The following is a 17966-nucleotide window of genomic DNA, read 5'->3' on the forward strand; positions in this document are numbered from 1 at the left end:
ATATCCAATCTAATGTGGTATTTGTTGGCACATATTGACTAAAGTTTAGCCATCATTGAATTTTGGCCAAGCTAATAAAGATGCTCTCAACTAGATGTCTTTCCTTGTTCAGCCCCCTGCTTAGAATGTCTATCCCACTGGCCACTAACACGTATTAATCACGTTATCTTGTCTAAATACCGCTGGACGCTACGACGTTAAAGGTTCATAACACACTATAAATTACGTCCTCCGTAAACAGACTTGATATTCCATGCGATCACACAGATGTTGTACATGTGTTTCGCCGAACCCACAATCTCAAACTGTCGAACTTGACGCGTGTTTGTACTCGATCTTCTTTTGCAAAGCAAGCTCCTTACCTCCCAGCTCTTAGAATCGATCAAGCTTGCCTATAAGAGTACCCCATATTTATACGGCACTGCAAATTAAACTTACATATCGGAAAATGCCACTGGCAGCAGCGCCGAGAAGGGACCGAACACAAGCGTTGTGGCGTGTGCGCCTTGGCTCGGCGTTAAGGACCATTCTAGCATGCACCATAGTGGCCTGCACCACCCTGTATGGCCCAGCACCTCTTAGGCACTTACTTACATATCCTGCCTTTTCCTACGTAACAACCATCCTAATCGTGTCGGACGCAACGCTCGGGGATGCTCTCCGAGGTTTTTGGCATGCTCTCTTCGCTACTGTTCAGGTTTTGATCCTCTCTGTACTCAGCCTGTGGATAGTCGGACCTGCTCGGTTCACCAACGGGCTAGCGGCGGTGGCTGTGGCGATCAATGCATTTTTGGTGGCAGTGCCCGAGTCGACACCCTTGATCTCTAAGCGGATCGCATTTGGGCAGATTGTGATTGTGTACGTAGGTGCTGTCGTTCAAGGCGCACAAACTGGATCTTTCATGCACCCGGTTCATGTCGCGTCGAGTACTGCACTTGGAGCCTTGGCTTCCGTCCTGGCGATGCTGTTTCCCTATCCCCACCTAGCCTACTTCGTGGTAATTTCCTTTTTCTTGCCAGTGAAAAAACCGAAGAAGGATTCATCAAATTATGTTTATAGAATCATACATATATAATATGAGATATATAAATGCTAAACATGCAGCCTAAACATTTTCCAATGTTTGATTAAAGGGTTTTACCTTTGTTATTATTATATTTGGGTTAGTTTACCATTTTGTGGAAATATTTTCTAAAGAGGAGATCCCTGGCTTAGTTCCATCGTAAGATGACCGAAACAGCTGACGCAACCCAGGACGTAAGGAATCCAATTCCCAGTTAATTATACCGGCAGGTGATATAATTCAATTTTTTTTAGACTTTATAAAAGTAATTTGAATTGGTCTTGAAATTGAGAGTTAAACGAATCATTCATCATGTAGATTAAGCATGCAGCTAGCTAGGTTCCGAGATTCATTTATCCAGATAGTTTGGCAGCGATGTTGAGAACAAAAACATGCATGCGAATGGGATTCTGAAACTCATATATACGGCTGATTATATATTGGTCCAAATACAACAAACAGGTGATCATGATCCCAGCTTTCTGATCAACATGTCCAAAGTCGGATAGTATAGATGCCCAGTAAGAGAACAAATACTAAATACTACGTACACAGCCAAAAGAAAAATGGATGGCTTCTTTTTTTCTGAGTCAAACAGTGCAGGTTGACCATGGGGTTCGTGGAAATTGATGTCACCCATTCTCTTGCTGCCATATAATCTGGGATTCTGGGTCCACCGACAATAGCTGTCGGTTGTGTATATTAAGCTAAACAACAAGCGCATGAACAAAAGCTCATATTACTGATTCTTTTGAGCTTTGAAAAGAAAAAAAAAAAAAAGCAGAGAGCATGAAAGCATCACCGCCTCTATAAGACTATATCTTTGTTACGGGTTTTTTAGATCTTGTTCGTCTCTTCAATAATTCATGCACTTTATAATAATACATACTCGGGAATATGTGAATTCTCTTTTACTGTTTTTTATAGTTATTTTTACTTGCAAACAATATGTGAAATACAATCTTTAGTTGTTGGCATCTTTCTACTTGTGGCTACCGTATCTAAGCATGACTCTAGAGAAAGAAACATATTGATCCTATCTATAATCAGACATTTGATATCATTTTAAATTATTTAAATAATCGCTAATACGATTAGTAATATTAGAGGGAGTTCAAACAAAATATTTAAAAATAGTATAAATCAAAGTATTAACACTATATATATATATATATATTCAATTTAGCTCCTAATATATATATATATATTTTTTTTTTATGACAGGAAAGGAAAACAAGGCTGTTATATGCTGAAAATGGTTTGGAGAGGTTAAAAAACTTGTTGGACGCTTTCTTTGCCCAAAACAACGCAGCTATGCTTGACCCGATCATTTCTCAAGCCAAGTTCCTTTCTAAAACAGGAGCCAAGCTACTTCAAAGAATCCAAGACAATAAGGTAAGCCAATTTTCATAGGTAGCATGCATCTCAGATGGAAGCATTTCAATTGTTAATTTCTAGAAATCATTTATTTCCTTGTGAACAGGAAGGCGTGTTATGGGAAAGACCTCAGAGGAAATTCTTAAAACGCAGTTGCATTGACCCAGTAGAAAAGTTGCAGCTCATGGAAATTCCTATAAGAGGGATGGAAATGGCCTTAGCTAACAGTACCGACACCGACAGCATGATGAATGAAGAGCTCAGAGAAGTTTTAGGATGTTTGAAAGTACAATTAGGCCAAAAATTCGAGCAAGCAAAGGGCTCTGTCCCTTTTGACTCAACGACAGCTACAGAGACAATGGAAGAACATTTAGACAAGTACCTCTGGAAGTTCCAAAGCAATCCCATAACCCAAGAAGAGTTGCCAATTCTGTTCTTCCTGTACTGTGCGGGACTCCTCCTCCATGGCTCGACCAATGCTCAAATCCCTGACACTGAAGAATCCACCGATTTAGAAAAGCAAGAATTAATGCTTAGTTTCAAAAGGACCTGGACAATTCTTGACATGTTACCGACCAGCCAGAGTTTGGTTTTTGCTTTCAAGTGTTCGATTTCTCTTGGTTTTGCTGTTTTGTTCGGTTTGATGTACGACAAAGAAAATGGATATTGGTCGGGTCTCACGATTGCCATCTGTTTTGCAACAGGAAGACAGCCCACATTTGCTGTTACAAATGCTCGAGCACAAGGCACAGCTATGGGATCAGTCTATGGAATCCTATGTAGCTATATTTTCCAAAGATTCGAGGATTTAAGGCTCTTACCACTTATACCTTGGATTGTTTTCACCAGTTTTCTAATGCATAGCAGAATGTATGGCCAAGGCGGTGGAATTTCAGCAGTTATAGGGGCATTATTAATCTTAGGTAGGAAAAATTATGGCCGCCCAAGTGAATTTGCCATAGCCAGAATCACAGAGGCATGCATTGGGTTAATTTGTTTCCTCGTTGTAGAGATTCTCTTGAATCCAGAAAGAGCAGCAACTCTGGCAAAATCTGAACTTTCAGGGAGCTTGGAGGCACTTCAAGATTGGTTCAGCAAAATGATTCCCTGTCATAGCCAGAAGAACATGCGAGTTTCAACTTTTCTGGCACTTAGAGAGAAGCAGAACAAGCTGAAGACCAATGTCAAGCAATTAGAAAAGTTCATTGCAGAGGCAGAATTGGAGCCTAATTTCTGGTTCTTGCCTTTTCATGGTTCTTGCTATGGTAAGCTCCTTGCATCTTTGTCAAAGATGACGGACCTTCTAACCATCGTGGCCTATCAAATAGAATTCCTCTCACAAGTACCGAAGATCTTTGGAGTTGATATTAAGGAGCTCTGGGAAAGCATAGATGATGATCTACAGCTATTCAAGAAAAAGGTTGGGTCTTCATTGAAATGCCTGAAAAAGTTGACTTCAATCCCGTCCCTCGTAGCACTGGAAAAAGAGTTGCAAAAGAAAATCGTGTCTCATGACGCTGAGTTGGGAAAATCAGCAAATGCACTGAGGCTGTTGTGTACAGATGAAGAAGAGGTTGATGGCATTCTCAGTTCTTTCCTTCAACACTTGAATGAAGAAACTGACAAGATTTATGCTAACGAATGTGAGAAGAAGCTTAAGAGCCAAATAGTTCTTTGTCTGAGTGGCCTGGGCTTTTGCATCGGTAATTTGATGAGAGAGACAATGGAGATCGAGAAAGAAGTAAAAGAACTTATGAAATGGGAGAATCCCTCGAGCCATGTAAATTTGAACGAAATTTCCTGTAAAATCAATATTTTGAACAGATAATATCTGTGTGTGTGTATATATCTATTCACTATAGATAAAGAGAGAGTTTGAACTTTTTTCTTAGACATTTGAATGGATGAAAATATCCTCCAATGTGTGACAGTCTAGCTTCAGCTTATTCGATTACCCTTTCGGTAATTACCCGTTGTTCTTAGATGGTTAAGGATCAAAGGTCCCGAGAAATCACGCCTAATGTTAAGATTGTAAAATAGAGACACTTTTTATTTTTTTAACTTGATTTTTACAATGAAAGGATTGACAATTAAATAGATACATGGAGCTAAGCTAAGTATGGAAACAAATAAATGTATGGAAAAAATTGATATTTACAAATCAATGACTAATTCCTAAAATCATGGTGTCTGTCAGTAGCTGATTTTGTGCAAATTAGGATTCTGTCAATACTCCCCCTCAAGTTGGCGCATGGAGATCCGTAATGCCCAACTTGCGTGAGAAATGGTGAAAAAGTTCCCATCCTAAGGCTTTAGTGAAGATGTCGGCAACTTGCTCATGGGAAGAAGTGTGCACGACTGTAAGGAGATCGGACCGAATCTTATCTCGAATAATCTGACAGTCAATCTCAATATGTTTGGTGCATTCATCAAACACTAGATTGTGAGCAATGTGGAGAGCAGATTGATTGTCACAATGTAAGCTGAAATGCTCAGAATGAGAGATGCCAAGATCAGTGAGGAGTTGTTTCAGGCAGGTGAGCTCACAAGTGGTGATGACCATGGCACGATATTCAGCTTCAGCAGATGAACAAGCCACTATCGTTTGTTTTTTTGTCTGCCAGGAAATAGGACTCGCGCCGAGCTAGATGAAGTATCCTATGGTGGAGCGACGAGTAGTGGGACAGTTGGCCCAATCCGAATCAGTGTAGGCAGTAACATGTAAACTGCTAAAGGAGGAGAATAAAATGTCTTGTCTGGGACTTCCTTTGATGTAGCGAAGAACACGAGTGGCTGCTTGCATGTGAGGAACATGAGGGGCATGCATAAACTGACTGAGGATGTTCATTGCAAAGACAATGTTGCCATCTTGATTAGTGAGCTTCAAGTTTTGTTCCATGGGAAAGTGAGCAATCCACTATCATTTAGAATGTTAAGAGCATATTTTTCGCTGATTGAGGAATATGCCTTTTTTGTGAACGAGCAACTTCGAGACTAAGAAAATATTTGAAGGAACCAAGGTCTTTGATTTTGAAGTGCGTGGAGAGAATTTCTTTTAAAAACTTAATCTGAGAGAGATCATTACCAGCAACCAGAATGTCATCAACATAGACAAGAATAATGGTAATACTTGTGGAAATGACCAAGGTGAATAGAGAGTGATCCACTTGAAATTGGGTAAAATCTGTATCAAGAAGCACAACAGTTAGTTTAAAAAACCAGTTATGAGATGCTTGTTTAAAGTCATAAAGGGATTTGCGAAGACGATAGACACGGGTCTCCCCTTTGGGACAATAACCGAGAGGTGGTGTCATGTAGACTTCCTCATCAAGATTGCCGTGTAAGAAGGCATTGTTGATGTCAAGTTGATGAATAATCCATTGCTGGGTAGCAGCGACAACCAATAAACACCGAACAGTAGACATTTTGCAAACGGGAGCAAAAATCTCATGATAGTCTAGGCCTTTAACTTGAGTATAGCCTTTGACTACCAGCCGAGTTTTATATCTTTCGATGGAACCATCTGCCTTGAGATTAGTTTTGAATACCCATTTGCAAACAATGGGTTTCTTATCAAGAGGGAGTGGCTCAAGTGTCCAAGTGGAATTGGCTTCAAGAGCATGTAGTTCAGTAGACATAGCTTCGCACCAATGGGAATGGCGAAAAGCATTAGAATAGCAAGAAGGTTCAACATAAGTAGTAAGAGCATGTAAAAAATTAAGGTAAGAAGATGAAAAATGAGAATAGGAAAGAAAAGCAGATAAATGGTAAGTAGTACCTGAGGTCTGTGTAGTAGGTGAGGATGCCGTGGGCTCCATGTGTAGGGTCAGAGAGACATAATCTTGGGATGGAAGGTACGTGAGGGGAGGAAGGGAGAGGAGGGATCAGAGGAACTAATGGAAATAGTGGAAGTAGTGGATGGTAAGATAGGCTTAGGAATGGGGAGAGGAAGAATGGGAAGCGATGTGTCTGAAAGATCGGGAATTTCCTAAAATGGAAACTGGTATTCATGGAAGGTGACATCGCGAGAACATAAAATGGCTTGAGTGTCGATATTATAAAGCTTGTGTGCTTTATGAGTGCTAGGGTAGCCAAGAAAGATACATTTTAAGGCACGAGGAGAAAATTTATCACAAGAAGCACGAAGGGTTTGGACATAACAAAGACAACCGAAGACATGAGGATGATTGTAGTTGGGCATGGTGTTGAAGAGTAGTTCAAAAGGAGATTTATTTTGAAGAATGCGACTTGGTGTGCGATTTATGAGATATGCAGTAGTGAGTACGCATTCACCCCAAAATTTTAAAAGTAAGTGAGTTTGAAAACGAAGACTGTGAGCAATATTCAATAGGTGCCGGTGTTTACCTTCCACAATATCATTTTGTTGTGGAGTTTCAACACAAATACGTTCATGAATAATGCCATAATTATGAAGATAGGTTTGAAATTTATGTGAAAGAAATTTTGTATATTATCAGTTCGAATTATTTTAATCATGGTGTTGAACTAATTTTGGATGAAGGCAAAAAATGCATGAGATTTGTATAAGCCTCATATTTATAACCATGAGATAGATCCAAGTAGTGCGGAAAAAATCATCAACAATAGTAAGAAAATAATGAGCACCACAAATTGAAGAAATATGATAACCACTCCAAATATCACAAAAAAATCGATTGAAAGCAAGTGAACTTTTATTAGCAGTAGAAGAAAAAGGCAATCTTGTGTGCTTAGAATGAGCACAAACATCACAATCAGAAATGACAATCACAATTAGAAACTGAGGAATAAGAAGACGGGAATGGTGACCTAGGCGTTGGTACTATAAATTTTTAGTAATGATAGATTGCACAGAAAGGGCCATAACGGTGTTGGGTCGGTACACATAAAGCCCATTGCAGAACTCACCCGCTCCAATTAGCCTCGTCAAGTGTGGGTCCTAGAAGGAAAAATTTATGGAAGAAAAAAAAAACAAAACAAGAGGTGGTATTAGTAAGCTGAGGGACAGATAATAAATTAAAATAAAAGAGGGGATAAAATAGACATTTTAAAGAGTTAGGGTTGAGGACGAAATATATGTGTCGACACCCTCGATATAGAGAGTGTGGCCATTAGCGAGTTTTACGAATTGTAGAGAAGAGGTCTTCCTCAAATCGTAAAAAGCATTTCGGTCATGGCACATGTTGGCACTAGGGCTGTTGTCCACGACCCATTCACAATGACTATCAAAATAGGGAGGAGAGGAAGTGGTGTTACCGAAAAAATTAGCCGAGGAAGAGGTTGGAGTGAGGAGGTCTAGTAACTTCTGGTAGAGATCCGGCGACAGTCTTGGTACCGGTGACGAATTAGAGGAAAGCAAAGCTTAATGGGCTACCGGTGCCACCCCAGATGGTGGTTTGTCGAGAAGAGAAGGATGTTGACTAGGGCAAGGCTCACGGCCAAGTGGGTATCAATGAGCCGCCAACAACGGTTGCGAAGATGGCCAATCTTGCCAAATTCTGTGCATCGGAGAGGGATTTTTGAGTGACTGGTGGAGCTGTCGGAGTGAGCTACGAAGGCTATGGAGTCTGCAAGTGTTAGCCGCACGTGGAGGAGGCGCTGTTGCTTTCCTGAAATAGAATAGAAAAAATATTGGTAATGGGGGGAAGGGGTTCCATGGCTAGGATTTGGGATCTGAGTTGGGAAAAAGAGATATTGAGGCAAAATAGAATTGAAAAACCCGTTCATCCTCTACTTGTTATTGCAAATCTTTGAGATCATTGCTAGTTTGTAGATGACTGAGTTCATCCCAAATTTTTTTAATCTAGTTGTAATACTTTTGAAAAGAATGGGTGTTTTTTTGCAGAGAGGAAAGCTCATGCTTGAGGTGATAAAGAAAGGCATTATTGATGTGGCAGAATCGAGATTGGAGGTCGATCTAGACTTCACTCGTGGATCTGTGTGATATTCAAGAGAGTTTGCAAGGGATGGGCTGATGGAGTTCAGAATCCAGGAAAGGACCATGTCCTTTGTTTGATTCCATTGTGTGTATTTGGGAGAGTCGATATCGGGAGGTTGAAGAGCGTCATCAACAAAACTGAGTTGTTTTTTGGCATTGAGGGCTCGGCTCATGGTTTTTTGCCATTTTGGGAAATTGTCTCCTGTAAAGAGTCCATAAACAAGGAGACTAGGAGAATCAAAGGGATGAAGATGATATGGAGAGGGGACGTTGGAAGAAGCAGCCTTGGAGGGCTCTGGTGGGGATCATGTTTAGGCGAATAGCATGTTAAGATTGTAAAATAAAGACACTTTTTATTTTCTGAACTTGATTTTTACAATGAAAGGATTGACAATTAAATAGATACATAGAGCTAAGCTAAGTATGGAAACAAATAAATGTATGGAAAGAATTGATATTTACAAATCAATGACTAATTCCTAAAATCATGGTGTCTGTCAATAGTTGATTTTGTGCAAATTAGTATTCTGTCGATTCCTAAGGAAAGCCCTTTCTTCCTTCCATTTGAGCGCTGGCAAGAACTAGCAAATCGGCCAGCAAATCTCCACGCGTATATTTGGTTATCTATTACATTGTCTGCATGGGATGGCCTCGACATGGCCATCCCAAACATTGCATTTCCCAAAGTCATGACATTTTCAGATTTTCTATGGACGGAATCCTCTCTCTCACTATCCCAAGAAGATTTCCTTCTGACGAAGGCATGACATTTCAGGTTTGCTGCAGATGTCTTTGTGCATCTCCGTATCTTCTCTCTCCAGATCTTTTAATACCTTCTACATGTGTCTTCCTCAAAGAACTTATCTATGTCTTTTATTTTCTGCCTAAAAAGGTCAGCCCCCTCCCTCTTTCTTTCCATCATTGAAGAACCCTTTATTGTTTAGTGTCAATTCTAAATCCAATCTTTGGCCTATTGTTTCTAAGGAAATTTTTTCTTCATCGTATTGATCATGAAACCTCGTATCTTTAGTTTTTATTTGGAAGAAGGCATCCAAACTCCTTACCTAGCATCAGTTTCTCACTCAACAAAATGTGTTGCCTTTATGGTCTGCTTCGGTGTGTTTCAGTACCTCTACACCTTTATATTTTTTGTTGCTCATTTTCTTCTCCTATGCGTTCTTATCTACAGTTCAATTTGTCTTTAAGGTTCTCGGTCCACCATTGTTCTGGTACTCTAGGGTGGGTTTGGATAGATAGTTCAGATGAAATGAGATGTTTTGTTGAAAGTTTGATAAAATATTGTTAAATATAATTTTTTAGTATTATTTTTATTTTGAGATTTTAAAAAGTTGAATGTTTATTATATTTTTGTATGAAAATTTGAGAAAGTTGTAATGATGAGATATATTAGATGAGATAGGTTTGTGTATCCAAACCCACCCTAAATGTGACCAATCACTCATTTATCTCTCAATTGATCACGAGTCTCGCTTTTGCGTTTTAAATCTCAAATTTGTGTTTTAAATTTAGCAATGATTTTTAAAGCGAGCCGAGTATTTTAAAACCCTCGAAATATTTTGAATGTCCAAAATTATTTTAAATGAGATGTTTTTAGTATTATTGGACCAAGCCTAAATTTTAAAGTAAGTTTTTTTTTTTTTTTTGGAACCCCGAAAATAATATAGTTTTAGCAAAGCATATTTCTTTAGAAATATTATTTAATATTCATTATTTTATTTTATGTTAAAAACTCTATTTGCTTAGATGCACCACTACAAGCTGCCAGCGTAGCAACCCAAGGCAGCAAGGCTGCCACCAGCCCCTCCACCGAAGTCTTTTGCTCCTCTGTGCCAACCCGAGATCCCTTTCTCTTGTCCTCCTCTGTTCATAAGTCCCAGCGCCACCACGACCACCCCTCTCCAACTCCCTTCTCGATCTCCTTAGCCACAACAGCACCACTGCAAGCTCTTCCGTGCACCACTGCTCCGCCCAAAACCGTTCGCGACATCATCTCTATGAGCCATTGGCCCCTCTGTTCTAGCAACTATCAACCACCTCATTTTCACGGTAGAAGCAACCACAGCCCAACATCAATTTTTCCCTCTACCATGACCCTGCAAAAATCATGCCAATTAGCCCATTTCCATCACCCACGCCCCCACTACTCCATAAGCCATAGTGCCACCCATTGGAGGCCCTCAACACCCCTCACGGCAGATCACCTCCCATTTTCCCCTCCTCCCTCAATCAGCCTCCACACACACCTCTCCCTCTCTGTCTTTCTCTACACCATGCTCTGCCACACTACAAGGACAACACACTCTTTGTCTTCACCATACTCAGCCAGCCAGCACCATGAAGCACCCACCCTCCACACATGGCTCACTGCCCAGCCACCTCTTAGCCCCTGTTTTTAAGATCACGGTAGTGACCACCTTGGCAACGCCACACACAACTCCTCCTTGCACGTACGTAGCCACCACCACGAGACCTTGTCGGATAGCAAGCGACGCAACAATTCAACCTCTCACCATAGTATAATTTCTATCTCTTTCCCTCGATAATTTACAATGTTTGTGAAAATGAGATTTTGTAGTTGTAATTGTTGGTATAATGTGAAGCGTTGGAATATGTGTATTGTGGAATGCACTGTGTTGTGAGCTGTGAACTGAGTAGTTTGTGATGTGGTTGTGTAATTGAAGTGATTGGCATTATTGTATAGTTGTGTTGTAGTTGTAAGTAATGTGAGTGAAGTGTAAGGATTATTGTATGATTGTGATGTAGTTGGTGACATGGCAGAATGTTATGAAGTATTGGGATTGAATACGAAGTTGTGGTGTGATTGTGGTGGATTTGTGGTTTGTGAAGTGGCAGGACTATTGTAATGTGCTCTGTGTAGTGAACTGTGAATGTGAAGTAATGGATCACTATGTGGTTTGTGAAGTGGGCGAATGTCATGTGAAGTGATGGGATCATTGTGTAGTTTGGAAGGTGATTGTAAACCATGTGACAGGATGGGATGTTGAGTAGTGGGCGATGTGGTTGTATGTTGTGTATGTCGTGTGAAGTGTTGGGAAAAGCGATGTAGTTCGGATGTGCGGTGTGAAATTATGTGTCGGTTGAGATTGTATTGGTTGGTAGGAAGCTTGTAAAAACAAGTGGACGTGTGGGTAAACTATATGTTGATCTTAGGTGATAAAAAGGGTGAGGTGCATGTGTCAACTGGTTAGACATATGTGCCTGACAGATTTACCATATGTAATGGATAGTCTGTCCTAAGTATGAGTACATGATGTTTAAGCCTCAAGGTTAGTTTAAAGTTGTGTATTATGCTGGGTTTGGATTATGATGAAGTGTTGATTAGATTATGCATGAATGGAGGAAGAGATGTATGTATTGACTAGGATTGAAATGTATAACTTGGTTAGTTCAACTTATGCATCGGAAGTGATAGTTTAGTAGGAAGAGTGTGATGAAAGTGATAGTATGTCTTAACCTTTAAAGTGAATCAATGAGGTTTGCTTTAAAGGATAAGAACTTGAAGTAGAATGATGTGTTGGAAAGGTGACCTCGAGTGGGTTCCAAGCTACGAGTTTGAGAATTTAGAGAAGAGTAGTAAAGGAAAGTATGAATGATGAAATTGGATAGTAGATTATGTCTAAATGAATAAAGTCTAAGTCAATGGTAGTTTTATGCATCTCTAAGTTTTAGTTGTTTATGCACTTGAGAAAAATGAATTATGTAAAGTTATGTATGCATGTAGGTTGTCATCTGACATGCATATGAATGGACTGTATGAAATGTAAATAGCATGGATTTGAGATAAGTATTATGTTCACTCTTATGGAGTTTTCTTAATGATATGAAATGAAAATGAAGAATTTTTATGAAAAATATTCTTTTATGCAATGAAAGAGAATGAAATGATATTTTATGAAAGCATGCTAACTATTAATATTTAAAGATATATGTTTGTAAAGACATTCTTTGGCAGCCCCAATTTATACACACATAGTAATAGTTGTATACATGTGAATAGATGTTATATGTAGTAGTTATTATCTTTATTTTCCATGAAATGAAATTTTGAGGTTTATGGTTGATACTAAGAAATGATTTTTAAATGATGCGATGAAAATGTATTTAAATGATGCTATGAAAGGAAGTTTAAATGATACTATGAAAAGAATGTTTAATATATATGCTATGAAATTATGTTTAAATGATGATGATGTTTATGTTTATACTTTTAAATGATGTTTATGAAATGAAATGGACTACTGAATGAAAGAAATGAAAAAGAAATTATTGAAATGAATGAATGATTGGAAGGAAAGGAAATGAAATAAATAAATGTTTAATGTATGAAAATACGTAACGGTCATGACTGAATGAATGAATAATGGTACCAATGGACTTGACACATTGCAATGCCGGATAAGTAGTACTGGTAATGCACCCAGTGCCACCCCCTGACAGAAAGGGATTTTCAACCTATGGTCATGGGCGGAATCCAGGTCCAAAAGACTGCTAACCCCAACATACGGAACGTAACAGTGTGTACCGGCCAGAGAAAAAGTGAAAAGAGTTAATTGAATGTTATGAATGATTTAGTTCATTTATGAATGAATGTACAAGTGTAGGAAATGTTTTATAAGAAATGAAAACATTTTTAAAGAAAAACTTCACCTTGTAATGTTTTCAAATGAAGTGAATGCTTTAAGTAAAGTGTGTAGATGAATATCAAATACATAAATGAAAACCTATGTTAGTATATTTTTATAGTATGAAGTAATGCTTATTGAATATTTGACTCATTTTATTTTCATATATGTCCCTCCCCATTTCATGAACAAAATGAGTAAGAAGTATCAAGACCGACATGGCCCAATGAAAGAGTGACAGAAGCCTAGTCACGTTTTTTGTAATGTATGAAAGTAAACTTTTTTTTGGTAAAAGGCCTTTTAATTCAAGATAATGATTTCTGCTAACTCTATTTTAATTTATAGAACATGTTTTAACTCTAAATATATAATATTTTATATCCTGGGAAGGAAAGAGGAAAACTTCAAAAATGTTAGTAATTCTCGTCTCAATTTCTTAAATTATTTTCTAAAATCCCACCACAAGGACAGGCATTACACTAAACCCTACCCTCAAGGATTTGTTCTAGTGTTTCTTTCTTCAGGGTTGGGAATGATGGCTTCTTGTCTTAATTTTTGAGTTTTTATTTTTAATTAACCTTGTTTACCTTATTTGAATTTTGGTTTCTATTTTTGGTGGTTTACTACATCACTAAGGTTTGATTTGTTCGCAAAGGTCATTGGCCTTGGACATCAAGTGCTTCTTGGCTACCCTAGCTTCAAGGCCTAGCTTCAGTTTGTCTCCTTCTGGTATGGGAATAAAGAGTCATTTTTTTCTTTTCCATTCTTTATTTACTTGATTTAGGAAATTTTTTTTTTTTAAACCGAGCAACATCGATCTTCACAATAAGCTACTTAGGATCACTGAGGAAGGCAATGCTCTTGCTTGGGATTCACGAGCAATGTCTATTTCCACAAGACCCTGCTCGAGATCACAAAGCAAGAAGAAAGTATACTCTTGCTCGGGATTACCAAGCAAGGCCGATCGTCACAAGAAGCTGTTCAGGATAATCGAGTCGAGGAAGAAAATATTTCTTTGCTCGGGATCACCAAGTAATGCCAATGCTCTTGCCTAGGATTTTCGAGTATGGCCGATCTTCACAAGACCTTACTCGGGATAACTGAGCAAAGGGAGAGCACAATGCTCTTACTTAGGATTATCTCGAGGACAAGCACGATGCTTGCCCCGTAAATATTTGCATGCTAGTTGCTCAGGTGTTAGTCGTGGTGCTCGTTGTGCGATAGGCAATGCTATACAATCTTAAGCAGTCTTGCTCGCCAAGGTGGTGAGCACTTTCCTTTGCACAATGCTAGCCGAGTTTGCAAGTACTTTTTCTCCCCATGTTGCTCGCTTGAAGCTCCCCACTTAGGCAAGCTTCATAGAAAATGAAAGTATTCGTACACAAGCGAGCAACGGTAAGGAGCATGAAGCTCGCCACCTCAACAAACAACGTGGAAAAGCAAAGTGCTCACCCCATGGTGAGCAGTAGGGAGAGCGAAAGTGCTCGGCCCAGGATGTGACACCCGTAAGGAAAATATAGATAAAATGATTTGCATGAAAACTTTCGACCATTGATCTGATGACAATTATAAGAGGCCATGGGTTGGGCTAGTAAAACATTTTACCTTTAAGGCCCAAGATCAAGTATGATCCTTAAGTAAACTGGAGCTTCTAGGATTTATTTGAAAAACTTAGGATCATAATTAAACAAAAGATTGGTATCATTGCTCTAATTAGAATTTGTTTTAAGAATTTTGGTGTTACAAAAAATATTTTGTGACGACATGGTGCCATGTGGCCAAATCCGAGCTTGACACATGGCAGCCCACTTTGCCACCTCACCAACAATGGTTCCTCCATCTAGCACCACCTGAAAAGTAAACTTTGCAGCCCCAAACACATGGTTGAGTCATCTCCCTTCATTTCATCATCTTGACATATATACTTGGCAAAAAGGTTCTTAAGAGAGAGAATGAGATGGAACTAGTAGTCTATACCAAGCCTTCTCTTTTTAGATTTTGTTTTCCCCGTGCTCTTGATGTGTGCCACCCATCACCACTAATAATATTCACTCATTTTGGTTGACCAATTTTAATGAGTATGTTATTTCAATAATTTATGAACAACATACTCATTGAAACTTCAGGCCATTCATTGTCACACAAAAGCTAGAAAACTTGAAGCAAGGATAAGGGATGTGGTCAAGCCTCCCCTTCAGTTCTTTATCATCATTTTCTTCTGTAAAAATTGACCACCTGTCCAACATTCAGCAACTTAGTCTCTAGAGAGCCTCAAGGTTAGCACAATCATTAGAAGATCTAAGACCATCCATTTAGCATTAAAGCTTAAATAAGAGAGAGCTTAAGCAGGTTTAACTTTAAACCAGCAACTCATTTCCTATTTTCCTTCTACATAGCTAGAGTTACCTTGTCCCTTGCCATCCCCTTTCTACTTCACTTCACTCACACACCAACTTCAGTTACTTTACAAAAAATCGTAGCTCGCAATCACCAAAGTCTTTGAGTAACCGAGATAGGGTTTGTTAGTGCTTAGTGTAGAGGGAATCAAATTTGCTCTAAGATTTGAGCTTCGATGAGTTACATACATTCTCTCTCTATTTCAGAACTTGTTAGATTATTATATTAAGAAGTGGTTTGAAACATTTTATGGAAGCTTATGTTGAATATTTGAGGTAGGCGTTGGTTGAAAGTCTCGGTTAGCATTAATGTGGTTAGAGTTGTTTGTTTGAGTTTGAACTTTGCAAATGATGGATTTTTATGACTTAAATGGTGTGTACAGAACTTTGCTTGAGTTTTTAAATGAAATATATTATTTGGATGTATGATCCTTGCATGAGATTCAATGTATAAGAGTTTAGAATGCCACTTAGAGTTGATACATGTCTCAGTGAGTATCTTGATGTTCCAAGTGGTTGATTTCGAGTTCGATCTTCACAAATGTTGGATTTTTATGAATAACATGATGTTAAGGACTCAGACTAGGCTTGTAAATGATGTGCATGGTTTAGATGTTTAAAAAGCCTTCAAAATACAAGTAGATGAGATATATATTCAAGAGTTGTCTAAGTACATGTCTCGGTTTTGAGCCTTAGTTTGTGTATATGGTTTCCTTTCAAAATATGTTTTAGGGCAGGTTTGGGACCTCAAATCAAACACAAAATTCTCATCTCATCTCATCTCATCATTACACCTTTTTCAAATCCCCATACAAAATATAATAAACAATTCAATTTTTTCAAATCTCAATACACCTTTTTCAAATCCCAAAACAATAATAATATTAAAACTTAATATTTTAAATTTCAAAACAAAACACAAAATTTTCATCTCACCCCCCAAACCTACCCTTAGTTTATATGTTTACTTGGAGTTATTATCTTCAAGAAACTATTTTGAGCATGTTTATATTTAGAGCTTTTAGTTGCTTTAGTGATCTATGCATTAAAAGCACAATAAGAGCAAGACCAACTTGATTAAGTCTCAGTTTTGGGTGTTGATGTTCACATACATGTTAGTTGATCTTTTTTTTAAATCTGAACATACATTGCATGCATCAAGAGTGTAAGCATGTTTAGATTTCTGTTTTAGAGTACAATCAAGTATTTATTTTCAATTTAAGTTTTTGAAATTATGAGCTTAGGTTTAAATCGAAATGTTTATACTCAAGGATTCAAAGTTGGTATTTATCTTTGACTTGTTGTATGAAAAATAATGTTGAGGGATTTAACATAAAAGTTATATGCATTTTGCAAATTTTTATAAGTTTTGGGGGCATATTACAATTATTGGAAGTTTAGAGGTTAAAGTGCAATTTTGCAAAGTTTTGGAAACTCATAATCTTTGTACTTCTTCATGTTTTATTTGAAGAAATTCTAATGCTAGTATCACTCATTTGCAGCACATATCAATACTTATTTAGATAAGGAGTTTGTAAGTTAGCTTCTACTAACACTTAGATAAGATGAATATGGTTATATGAAAGTGTTTCAAGATCATTGTATATGTCTTATTTGTTATAAGCTATTCATATGTCATGTCATGATTAGATGACATCCTCATGTATACATGCAATGGACCACATGTCATGTTTTGGAAAAAAATTATTTTTTCACGACCTCAATGCTAGGATGAGGGATTATTTTAATGAAACTATTATATCCACTCTAAAGTGAGTATTATCGAGTGGAATCCCCTAGGTTGATAATTAACAACCACTGATCTTGAATAGAATAGTACAGCCCCAAAGCAAGTGTAAGCGTCTTCTAGATGGTGGAGGCGCTAGAGTACTTATGGTGAAAGATATTTCGTAGAGCCTAAATATTCTTGAGATGAACCCATAGGTAGGTGCTACCTGTCGTGTGGTGAAGATAACTAGTAGGTACACACGGTTTATATGGGGAGCCGTGAAGTACTAAAAGCAAGACGAGTCCGATTATGATGGAAGGATGGAATTACTGATATTGTTTTTAAATATTGTTTTTCTTTTGTTGATGAAACTTGGGAACCACTTGAGAAGTTATGACTGTATTTTAAGGAATATGATGCTCCATTACAACATCCTAAGGAAAGCAAAAGTGATCGCCTATCAGGTGAGCATCGTGGAGCATAAAAGTGCTCTCCCCTAAGGAGTAGGCTGTTCAAAATACCCGTGGGCCTGAGCTGACCCAATTTTCCGACCCGACCCTAATAAAATAACCAAACAGTTTGATTGTTTCGGTTTTCGGAAATTTTTTTCCTCGTTTTCAAATTTAAACGGTTAGGGTGGGGTAATTACCTGATACCCGCACATTAAGCCGCTTGTCCACTATACAGTCTACACTGAGATATAAAAGCTAAAAAACCCTAACTCCCTCATTTTATTCTTCACCTCTCTAAGCTCTCACAGACTCACACAATCACACTTCCACCTCCCAGTGATTTATTC

At 38.3% G+C, this 17966-nt stretch overlaps 1 protein-coding gene across 2 annotated transcripts; it reads left to right on the forward strand.

The window, feature by feature from the left end:
- Positions 1-238: 238 nt before the first annotated feature.
- Positions 239-4320, forward strand: LOC109006791. Of its 2 annotated transcripts, XM_035689094.1 has the most exons (4): positions 239-997; positions 2288-2458; positions 2547-3024; positions 3145-4320. In XM_035689094.1, the coding sequence occupies exons 1-4, from the start codon at positions 449-451 to the stop codon at positions 4266-4268; spliced, it is 2322 nt and encodes a 773-aa protein (XP_035544987.1). In that variant the 5' UTR covers positions 239-448; the 3' UTR covers positions 4269-4320. The 2 variants fall into 2 exon arrangements, with proteins under 2 accessions (XP_035544987.1, XP_018841721.1); XM_018986176.2 differs by having other exon boundaries at positions 2547-4320.
- Positions 4321-17966: the final 13646 nt, after the last annotated feature.

The sequence above is a fragment of the Juglans regia genome, chromosome 4 (assembly GCF_001411555.2).
Source record: "Juglans regia cultivar Chandler chromosome 4, Walnut 2.0, whole genome shotgun sequence".
NCBI classification, from domain to species: Eukaryota; Viridiplantae; Streptophyta; class Magnoliopsida; order Fagales; family Juglandaceae; genus Juglans; species Juglans regia.

Excerpts from the sequence above, each read along its gene's own strand:
- LOC109006791 (XM_018986176.2), top strand. The coding sequence starts at position 449 with ATGCCACTGGCAGCAGCGCCGAGAAGGGACCGAACACAAGCGTTGTGG. Across the intron at positions 998-2,287 it reads CCCACCTAGCCTACTTCGTG|GAAAGGAAAACAAGGCTGTT; the intron begins GTAATTTCCTTT and ends TTTTTATGACAG. Across the intron at positions 2,459-2,546 it reads AAAGAATCCAAGACAATAAG|GAAGGCGTGTTATGGGAAAG; the intron begins GTAAGCCAATTT and ends CCTTGTGAACAG.